The sequence below is a fragment of the Oncorhynchus mykiss genome, chromosome 11 (assembly GCF_057628025.1).
Source record: "Oncorhynchus mykiss isolate SJ-2025 chromosome 11, ASM5762802v1, whole genome shotgun sequence".
NCBI classification, from domain to species: Eukaryota; Metazoa; Chordata; class Actinopteri; order Salmoniformes; family Salmonidae; genus Oncorhynchus; species Oncorhynchus mykiss.
In genome coordinates this window covers 28,736,936-28,748,231 of record NC_143032.1, presented here as the reverse complement: position 1 = coordinate 28,748,231, position 11,296 = coordinate 28,736,936, and the positions used below count along the sequence as shown (strand labels likewise).

At 43.7% G+C, this 11,296-nt stretch overlaps 1 protein-coding gene across 1 annotated transcript in view; it reads left to right on the top strand.

The window, feature by feature from the left end:
- The first annotated feature begins 4,190 nt into the window (after positions 1 to 4,190).
- Positions 4,191 to 11,296, top strand: part of LOC110535562 (serine/threonine-protein kinase H1-like) — a 31,053-nt gene continuing 23,947 nt past the window's right edge. Inside the window, exons 1-3 of the mRNA XM_021620627.3 lie at positions 4,191 to 4,690; positions 4,955 to 5,054; positions 5,244 to 6,005. Coding sequence (XP_021476302.1) covers positions 4,407 to 4,690; positions 4,955 to 5,054; positions 5,244 to 6,005 — 1,146 coding nt within the window. The 5' untranslated portion in view covers positions 4,191 to 4,406. The remainder of the gene's footprint in view (positions 4,691 to 4,954; positions 5,055 to 5,243; positions 6,006 to 11,296) is intronic.

Here is an 11,296-nt window from a genome sequence, read left to right as displayed (position 1 = left end):
GCGTGGTTAAAAAGGAGGAATAGACATGGGAGGACATCCTGAACGGCAAGGGATCCTACACATGGGAGGAGATCCTGGCTGGAAGGGATCGCCTCCCATGGGAACAGGTGGAGGCAGCCGGGAGAGCGGAGGCAGCAGGCCTGTGTGCTCGGTGCCAGCGTCCCGCATTTTCCGGGTGGAAGCTGGCATCCAGCCAGAACGGGGGGGGGGGGGGCGGCGGCTATGCGGTCGAGACCGCCAGTGCGCCTCCACAGCCCTGTGTATCCGGTGCCTCGGCCAAGGAAGAGGCCGCCTGTATGTCTCCCCAGCCTGGTGAGTCCTGTCTTCAGTCCGGGGCCCGCTGCGAGCGTCCCCGCTCCAGAGGCGCCACCTAAGCGGGCCAAGACCCGAGCCGCCGCCGCCGTAAAGAAGGCCCACCCGGACCCTCCCCTTTAGAGTCAGGTTTTGCAGCCATGGTCTGCACCTTTGGGGGGGGAAATGTGGTTGGATGGGGAATGTTGCTACAGAGCTATTTTCAGGTCTCTCCAGGGATGTTTGATCGGGTTTAAGACCTCATGGCTTGGTTTTTGCTCTAACATGCACTGTCAACTGTGGGACCTTACATAGACAGGTGTGCCTTTCCAAATCATGTCCAATCAATTGAATTTACCACAGGTGGACTCCACTCAAGTTGTAGAACATCTCACGCATGATCAATGGACAAAGGACGCACCAGAGCTCAATGTCGAGTCTCAGCAAAGAGTCAGAACACTTATGTAAATAAGTTATTTATGTTTTTTTTGTTTTTTTAAATGTACAAAGAATTCTAAAAACCTGTTTTTGCTTTGTCATTATGGGGTATTATGTATAGATTGCTGAGGGGGAAAAAGTATTTAATTTATTTTAGAATAAGGCTGTAACGTAACAAAATGTGGAAAAAGTCAAGGGGTCTGAATACTTTCCGAAGGCACTGTATCTCCATAGCTTGCATTGCCTCAAGCTTCAATCAATGTACTGAGCGCCCTCTTCTGGGGGTGTAGTTATATATCAAGCTTACTTACTTTTCAATCAATGTCAAACTGAACGCATTTCATTTTCAAAGCAAAAATCACAAATGTCATGATTTTGAATACGTTCACAAATCAATTCCCTATTGTCACAAAATTATCTCTGTGCACTTTCCAGAAGGTGTGTTGTGTCTATTACTGTGCATTCTGAGAGTGATTGCTACTGAGAGCTGAGCAAAAAAACAATTTCCTTTACAAGATGGACAAACAAATTACTATTCAATTCTACATCATCCAACCATAATAAGAGCAATGAAGGGACTTGCTGAACTGAATGCAGAACAAAAGTGCTCTTACCACTACTCCTCTCCACTAATGATTCCCATCCCACCAGTCCATAATGTGTGCGAGTGTACGCGTGTGTGTATACGTGTGTGTGTTTCCCATCCCATCTATTCTATAATGACTTTACTCTCCCAAGGACTCAACGGCATGCGGCAGGCAGGAAGCAGACATGCGGCAGGCAGTGAACAGCATTACCAACACACACACACACACAGCCAACTGCATTAACAACACCACACACACGTTGTGGTTCATCTGTAACTGGGGACAGCCTTTTAGTAATCAGATAGTGGTTCGATAAGACTGAACTGCTGACTCCCTGAAGAGGCCTTCTGAAGGACGATTTACCGCCTCGCTGCTGATCTGATGTATATCCTCTGTTGGCTTGAGACTACACTCTGTGTCTGTGTGTGTGTGTGTGACACAAAAGAAACACTGAAACAAACCTCTATTTTGTCACCTCCTCAAAGGTTCCAATGCCATGTAGAGCAGCAGTCGTTGCAGATTTGCAGTTGTTGCCATATCCGTCTTCAGGTTGTGAAACTTTTTATCTGAAAAAAAGAGTAAAGAGAATGGCATAAATGGGTTTGATCATCAGCTGTGCACCTGAAGGCAGTTTAACGGGTATACTAGTTAAAGAAACTGTCATAAATCTTGACACTAGTGACACTAGAATGGGGGAATGCATCAATTGCAACTCAATAATCACTACTCCTGAATTATTACTCCGTTGTTATTATAATTCAGAATATACACTGACTGAATGAGTCTGAAACAGCAGGTTGGAGGAAGGAAAGCTCGCACAAGGAATAACATCACAACCTGGTGTCTGAATTTGGAAACAGAAATGGTGATGACGTTGCAGTCATATCTGTCTATGTAAGGGTTCCCCAACTGGCAGCCCGCGGCCATTTTATTTGGACCCCCAATTTTTCTGAGCAAAAACATTTGAATTGTTTGACATAAGACTGTAAAAAGGCCAGAAAATCAGCTCCAAGGGATTTTAATTTTGAAAATCTGTTCCAATGTATTACCATGCCTAATAAAGAGATATATGTGATTGTTTACAAATGTAAGCAAGGTTTGAAGTGATATTGTTTTAGTCATCTGTTTGGGCTTCTTGCAGTTTATTTGCAGTCTATACATTTCTTGTAAATATGTTCCGCTCCCCAGACCATCCACTCAAGAAAAAAATAATCCCGCAGCTGAATCTAGTTGATGGTCCCTGGTCTATGTGCTATGGACGTGCCAGACAGACAGAGAGTGGCGTGTATTTATGGATGCCAAGAGAAGCCAGGCTTCCCCAAAATATTTACCAAGAAAATAGAAAAAATACATATTAAATCATTTATCTTTCATCTCTCTGTGTTTTCATCATTTTCCTTCAATTCGCAAGAGGCTGAATGTACTGAATCTCACTAGAGAAAGCATCCGAGTGAGCAAAACAGCGCCCTCTGTCTCTGTATGTGTAGCCCATTTATTTGAAGCTCTCTGGTCATAAAGAGTATGACATTGTTGCCGCCCGTAGCGTTGAATGGAAGGGAAGCCAGCGAGCATTTGGAAAAATGGTATACTAGCCAATCAGCGTTGAGCTAAACTGAGTGAGCGCAACTGTGAATGGTGCTTGTGCACCAAAAAAAAGTGTCAAGGGAAGTCAGTTTGGATTTGGCTTCACTCCTATCACAGAGAAATATGTAATTGACAGTAACAACTTGAATTGCTGCATCTGGTTGTGTTGTTGTTCTGTGGTGGCTAGCTAGTTAGCTAAAATTGTCCACTTTCCTAAATTAGCCATGGATGGGGATAGGGATTTGGAGTTGTGGTTTTACTTAATTCTCCTTACTGGCCAATGATTATAATGGCGATTCTGATCCAACCATAAAATACATTGTGCCCCTGGAATGAGAGGATGGAAGTTCAATATGTAGCTAGATGTAGAAGGTTAACTAGCTAACATTTCCCATGAAAGGAAACTAGACTAGCTAGAAAGCATTTTAGCCAGGTAGCCTAGGACAACAAAAAATAAAAGCATATACTGTATGACAGTCATGTAGAACTTGTCAACATGAAAGAGAGGAGGTTGGTATTGGCATTTCTAGGGTGAATCAACATGATTTTACTACTTGCATGAACGCACGCACACACACTCACACGCACACAAATCAGAACCATAGACAGCCACATCATATTTAGCTTATGTTGATTGGACTAAATTGCAGTTGCTCTCTGTGTTTCTAAATCAATAGTTGTTTAGCAGTGTCAGAAACATTAACTTGCTAGACCATACTGTAGGCCATGTAACTGTTTGTTACATGCAATATGCTTTGTGGACTTCACGGACAGAGGTTGCTCTCCGGTTTTGTGATGAAACAAAGGTGTGGTTGAATTTATTCTGCCACTGTGCCTTCTTATTGTCTCAGCCTTTGGTATATATCAGGGTCACAATGCATATGAACTAACAGGTTATAGAGAAAACAACGCAATTACACATAGGTAGCATTTTTTTCTGGCTTTGCTTCCCCAGTCATATTGCCCACACACCGCTACTGCAGACAGACACCACACAATGACAATTATAGAAGATGAAAGCTATAATAGGCCTATGGTAGGTTACTCTGTCATCAACCAGCATCACGGGCCAGGGTGGGTGGCAATACTACCAGAAATAGCCTAGTTCTAGAGGATAGCCCAGTTCGGAGATGATTATACTTTAACGAGCTCAGTGAAAGAATGTCAAAAGCTTCAAAACAACTCACACTGACGTGTTATCTTTGGCAACTGACTGATGTGGAAGAGCATCCGCACCTTATGCACCTGCGTGACAGAATGTCGAGAAAATCCTTTTCAGTGAATCCATCCATTCACACAATCTAAGCGTTGCCTGCACCTGCTCACTCACTCCTCCAGACGTCTCTTCACCAATTTAGCCGTGTATGTGTATTGTAGTATAGGTTCAAGTTGGCATTGCTGCTGATCGAGTCTGTTAAGATTGTGTACGTTTTTCTTAGCGCACGCAATTACGCAAGCAGCAACTGCCCCTTTTCTCTTCATGCCTTCGTTAGTTGCGCTTTAGTAATGGGCTGCGGAAGCACCAAGGTGCTGCCTGAAAGCTCGGTTAAAAACGGTTACGTGAGCTTCGTGAAGTCGGTAGTGGGCTACAGTCACAAAAGAAAAGAGTTAGACGATGAGCTACAGAAGTGTAAAGGGACGCAGAAATACTTTTGGAGTGTTGTTCAGAGCAGTGGAGTTACGGGTACACAGGCGCCGTCACGCGTTCTACTGCCGACGGGCCAGGATGGGCAGAGGCACAACAAAGTGGCCAAGTACAAGGCGAAGTTTGACCCCAGAGTCACAGCAAGGTAACTGTATAAAAATCGTTAACGTTTGAAGATCAGTAGTAGCAATATAAATCAGTGCCGATTCATTGTAGGTACTTAGACTAATTAATTTGCTAATGTTGTTGATGATGATGATGGTGATGATGATGACTCCATATTCTATGATATTTCATATTTATCTCCCATAGAAGACCTCACCTCACTAGAGTTGAATACAGTAAAACAGAACACTATTCTACTTCCCACTCACCCTTTTCTCTTCTCCCTCCTGCCCTCTCTGTCCAGGTATGATATCAAGGCCCTGATCGGTAGGGGGAGCTTCAGCCGGGTGGTACGTGTCGAGCACAGAGCCACCCGCCAACCCTTCGCCATCAAGATGATGGAGGTCTGTAAACTTATTTCTTCCAGTAGACCTAGGGAAGAGGTAGGGGGACAGCGAATGTTCATGAGGGGAGAAACAGAAGGAGAAGGATTTGTGCAACATTAGTAAGGGCAATTACACCAACAAATTAAAAGGGCAGTAATATCAGGATTGTGTGTCGTTTTCTAAAATGAAATTCAACACCTGTTGCAGGTGGAGGCCAGGGAAGGGCGAGAGGTGTGTGACTCGGAGCTGGGGGTGCTACGCAGGGTCAGCCACCTCAATGTGGTACAGCTGGTGGAGGTGTTCCAGTCGCCCCAGAGGGTCTACATGGTTCTGGAACTGGCCACGGGCGGGGAGCTGTTCGACCGTGTCATCGCTAAGGGCCACTTCACTGAGCGTGATGCCACCAGAGCCCTGCAGATGACTTTAGCCGGGGTGGGGTATCTTCATTCTCTGGGCATCACACACAGGGACCTGAAACCTGAGAATCTGTTGTACTACCACCCTGGAGCCGATTCACGCCTGCTGGTGACTGACTTTGGACTGGCCAGCTTTGGGAACAGGGACCCTGGAGGGGGTAAGGATGGAGGTGGGGATGGAGTGGGCAGTGGAAGTGGAGATAGTGGAGTTGGAAGAGGCAGTGGAAGGGGTGGAAGTCTGGGTGGAGTTCCAGGTGGTAAGGTAGCAAATAGGGATGGTAAGGAAAGCTGTGATAGAAGGGATGGAAGAGATGGAAGAGGGGATGGAGGAGGTGGCGGTAGAAGAGACTGGTCCATGACGACCACTTGTGGGACACCAGAGTACATGGCCCCAGAGGTGGTCTTGAGGTTGCCCTACTCCTGCCAGGTGGACATGTGGGCCCTAGGGGTCATAGCCTACATCCTACTCAGTGGCTCCATGCCTTTCGAGGACGACAGCCGGCCCAGACTCTACAGAGCCATCCTCAGGGGAAGGTACAGTTTCCACGGAGAGGTGAGTTGTTGTTGAGTTCCATCATGCGTTTCTTAAAGGGGAAATCTGGGATTCAAACAGCAGAGGGATAGGGCTGGAGCAATGTAACCACTCTCAATTCATAGACTGAGTAATCGGTACAAGGACTGACCATCCGTGAGAGATCCAAATCCTAGATTTCCTTCTTTAAATGTTTTTTTTTTGCTTTGAATGATCCATCTGTCTTTTTGGTTGTTTGGCTATGTCGTCCCATCGTGCACAGCAGGACAATGATCTGAGTGAAGTCCTTCTACATCCACTGCTTGCCACGCATCACACACTTTCAAACACAGTCTTTCACTCATGCAGAAGACACACACGCACACACTGTCACACACTCTCACACAATTTCTCTCAACAAGGAAACATAACCATACAGTTACACACATCATATCCCCATCATTATTTCACCAGATAATTTCTAATAGTCTGAATCACTGAACTGAATGTCTCACTGAACATCTCAGAACCATCATGTGAAGTTTTTCTCCATTGATCCCCTTCAGCAGATCAGCATGGTAACACACTTGAATGGACACGTATGTTTGATTTAGCTCTTTGAAAACGCTTAGAGGGTAAATAGGGCCTTGTCGTTCATGTCCTCTCTGCTCCTTTCTGCTCCGTGCTGTAACTGAACTGGATATTTTAACAGTTTTGTTAGAGCGCTCTCTCTTTCTCTCTCTCTCTCACACACACACACACACACACACACACACACACACACAAGCTCAGTCTCTGTGGTGGTGTGTTTGTGGGGAGGTTTGGGTCCGTTCTTTCACGCTGATTACACCCCAGCCTGGGATTATTCAGTGGGCTTTAAAGCATGGCCCCATTCTGTTGTATGCAGCGGCTTGACATTTCAGTCTGCTCTATTATTCCAATGTTTACTGCGGCTACACTGACCAGACAGACCACCAAAGGAATAATGGATATGGCTGAATCCCTGGGTGGGATTTACAAAAAATATATATATTTCACATATTTATGGCTTTATAGAAATATTTCTTATGTAAAACTGAGAAAATATATTTGTGTTTTGGCTGTATAATAACCTTGTCTGCAACGGTTACGAAATGAATAACTAGTCTACTGATTTTGCTGCACTATTTATGTCTAGGGGTCTTAGGCCTAGCTACGTGGTCTGTAACCTGATTTGATGTGTGCATAAATGTAAGAAGTAAGCGTGTGCGACTAGGTGTTGAATGTACACGTAACTGCCAAAGTAAAGGAAACACGTGATTAAATGAGGGAAAGAAAGTATTTTGAAAGCAGGTGCTTCCACAGAAGTGTGGTTCCTGAGTTAATTAAGCAATTAACATCCCATCCTGCTTAGGGTCATGTATAACAATGCTGGGCAGGCCGTTATTTTGGCCATTATTTTGGCTCCCATGGCTATGCCCCCATAGGATGACAGTGCCCCCATCCACAGAGCACAGAGTATGTGAGCGGAGTTGAGCGGTCGGAAATGCCGCTCATCTCTCATGGAGTGGTGCTTGCGTACTGCTCCCGGCGCGCCACGTCCTTTCCAACCGTTCCGCTAAAAAACGCTCCTTGCTCAAAAGGAAAAAAAATGCCTCTCCAAATTCACTCCATTCATTAAAATCACAATTTATCCAACAGCCATTGATTTTTGTGACTACCTGGACCTACCATTTGGATATGAAGCATTGAAACCAAACCATATGAGTTGAATGAAAAGTATTTTAATAAACAACAGGAAACTTTAAGAAGCGCTCATCATTTTAAATAGGCTATGTGTTGTATTAAACAAGATATAAACACTCTAAATAGGTCAGGAGACAGACAGGTAGCCTAAGAAGGATGAAAATGAATTATTTAGGCTATATTATTTAAATTACATCAAGGCTGGCAGGGACATTAACCACTCAGCATTTAAACAACATTTTGTTTTATTAAATCATTATAGTCTATAAATTGCACATTTGGGCTGTAACTTAATTAGAATTAAATACAAATGAAATGAAAAAAATGCCTTATTAAGCTACATCTACAGTGCCTTTGAATTCATTTTTAGAAACATGAGTTTGGCCAGAGTCTGTGGCTTCAGGCTCATGCGATGGTGCCATATGCCATAGCTGACTCAGTCACCAGATCACAACCCAATTGAACAATTATGGGAGATTCTAGAGCGGGGCCTGACAGAGTTTTCCACCACTTTCTAATAAAACACCAAATTAGAGTTCCAGAAACTCAGTTTACAGAAGCCCATCCTTATACATCACATGTTCACAGGTGTGTGCAACCAGACTGTCTGTCTCTCATACCACCCACACACACTTACAGTGCCTTACAAAAGTATTCTTCCGCCTTGGCGTTTTTCCTATTTTGTTGCATTACAACCTGCAATTTAAATAGATTTGTATTTGAGTTTCATGTAATGTGAACACACACAAAATAGTTCAAATTGGTGAAATTAAATGAAAAAAAATGACTTGTTTAAAAAAAAAAAACATTTTAAACGGGAAAGGGGTGCGTGCATATGTATTCACCCCCTTTGCTATGAAGCCCCTAAATAGGATCTGGTGCAACCAATTACCTTCAGAAGTCACATAATTAGTTAGATTGCACACAGGTGGACTTTATTTAAGTGTCACATGATCTGTCACATCTGATCTGATCTGATCTCATTATACAATGCCTTGCGAAAGTATTCGGCCCCCTTGAACTTTGCGACCTTTTGCCACATTTCAGGCTTCAAACATAAAGATATAAAACTGTATTTTTTTGTGAAGAATCAACAACAAGTGGGACACACTCATGAAGTGGAACGACATTTATTGGATATTTCAAACTTTTTTAACAAATCAAAAACTGAAAAATTGGGCGTGCAAAATTATTCAGCCCCTTTACTTTCAGTGCAGCAAACTCTCTCCAGAAGTTCAGTGAGGATCTCTGAATGATCCAATGTTGACCTAAATGACTAATGATGATAAATACAATCCACCTGTGTGTAATCAAGTCTCCGTATAAATGCACCTGCACTGTGATAGTCTCAGAGGTCCGTTAAAAGCGCAGAGAGCATCATGAAGAACAAGGAACACACCAGGCAGGTCCGAGATACTGTTGTGAAGAAGTTTAAAGCCGGATTTGGATACAAAAAGATTTCCCAAGCTTTAAACATCCCAAGGAGCACTGTGCAAGCGATAATATTGAAATGGAAGGAGTATCAAACCACTGCAAATCTACCAAGACCAAGGACAACAATCAGTCATATATTGCACAAATCTGGCCTTTATGGAAGAGTGGCAAGAAGAAAGCCATTTCTTAAAGATATCCATAAAAAGTGTTGTTTAAAGTTTGCCACAAGCCACCTGGGAGACACACCAAACATGTGGAAGAAGGTGCTCTGGTCAGATGAAACCAAAATTGAACTTTTTGGCAACAATGCAAAACTTTATGTTTGGCGTAAAAACAACACAGCTGAACACACCATCCCCACTGTCAAACGTGGTGGTGGCAGCATCATGGTTTGGGCCTGCTTTTCTTCAGCAGGGACAGGGAAGATGGTTAAAATTGATGGGAAGATGGATGGAGCCAAATACAGGACCATTCTGGAAGAAAACCTGATGGAGTCTGCAAAAGACCTGAGACTGGGATGGAGATTTGTCTTCCAACAAGACAATGATCCAAAACATAAAGCAAAATCTACAATGGAATGGTTCAAAAATAAACATATCCAGGTGTTAGAATGGCCAAGTCAAAGTCCAGACCTGAATCCAATCGAGAATCTGTGGAAAGAACTGAAAACTGCTGTTCACAAATGCTCTCCATCCAACCTCACTGAGCTCGAGCTGTTTTGCAAGGAGGAATGGGAAAACATTTCAGTCTCTCGATGTGCAAAACTGATAGAGACATACCCCAAGCGACTTACAGCTGTAATCGCAGCAAAAGGTGTCGCTACAAAGTATTAACTTAAGGGGGCTGAATAATTTTGCACGCCCAATTTTTCAGTTTTTGATTTGTTAAAAAAGTTTGAAATATCCAATAAATGTCGTTCCACTTCATGATTGTGTCCCACTTGTTGTTGATTCTTCACAAAAAAATGCAGTTTTATATCTTTATGTTTGAAGCCTGAAATGTGGCAAAAGGTCGCAAAGTTCAAGGGGGCCGAATACTTTCGCAAGGCACTGTATATACACCTGTTCTGAAAGGCCCCAGAGTCTGCAACGCCACTAAGCAAGGGGCACCACCAAGCGAGCGGCACCATATTGACCAAGGAGCTCTCCAAACAGGTCAGGGACAAAGTTGTGGAGAAGTACAGATCAGGGTTGGGTTATAAAAACATATCAGAAACTTTGAACATCCCACGGAGCACCATTAAATCCATTATTAAAAATGGAAAGAATATGGCACCACAACAAACCTGCCAAGAGAGGGCTGCCCACAAACTCATGGACCAGGCAAGGAGGGCAAAGAGACCAAGGATAACCCTGAAGGAGCTGCAAAGCTCCACAGTGGAGATTGGAGTATCTGTCCATAGGACCACTTTAAGCCATACACTCCACAGAGCTGGGCTTTACGGAAGAGTGGCCAGAAAAAAACATTGCTTAAAGAAAGAAATAAGCAAATCTGTTTGGTGTTCGCCAAAAAGCATGTGGGAGACTCCCCAAACATATGGAAGAAGATACTCTGGTCAGATGAGACTAAAATGTAGTTTTTTGGCCATCAAGAAAAATACTATGTCTGGCACAAACCCAACACCTTTCATCACCCCGAGAACACCATCAACACAGTGAAGCATGGCGGTGGCAGCATCATGCTGTGGAGATGTTTTTCATCGGCAGGGACTGGAAAACTGGTCAGAATTGAAGGAATGATGGATGAGCTAAATACAGGGAAAATCTTGAGGGAAACCTATTTCAGTCTTCCAGAGATTTGAGACTCGGACGGATGTTCACCTTCCAGCAGGACAATGACCCTAAGCATACTGCTAAAGCAACACTTGAGTGGTTTAAGGGGAAACATGTACATGTCTTAGAATGGCCTAGTCAATGCAAAGACCTCAGTCCAATTGAGAATCTGTGGTATGACTTAAAGATTGCTCTACACCAGCGGAACCCATCCAACTTGAAGGAGGTGGAGCAGTTTTGCCTTGAATAATGGGCAAAAATCCCAGTGGCTAGATGTGCCATGCTTATAGAGACATGACCCAGAGACTTGCAGCTGTAATTGCTGCTAAAGGTGGATCTACAAAGTATTGACTTTGGGGTTGGGGAATAGTTATGCACGCTCAAGTTTTCTGTTTTTTTGTC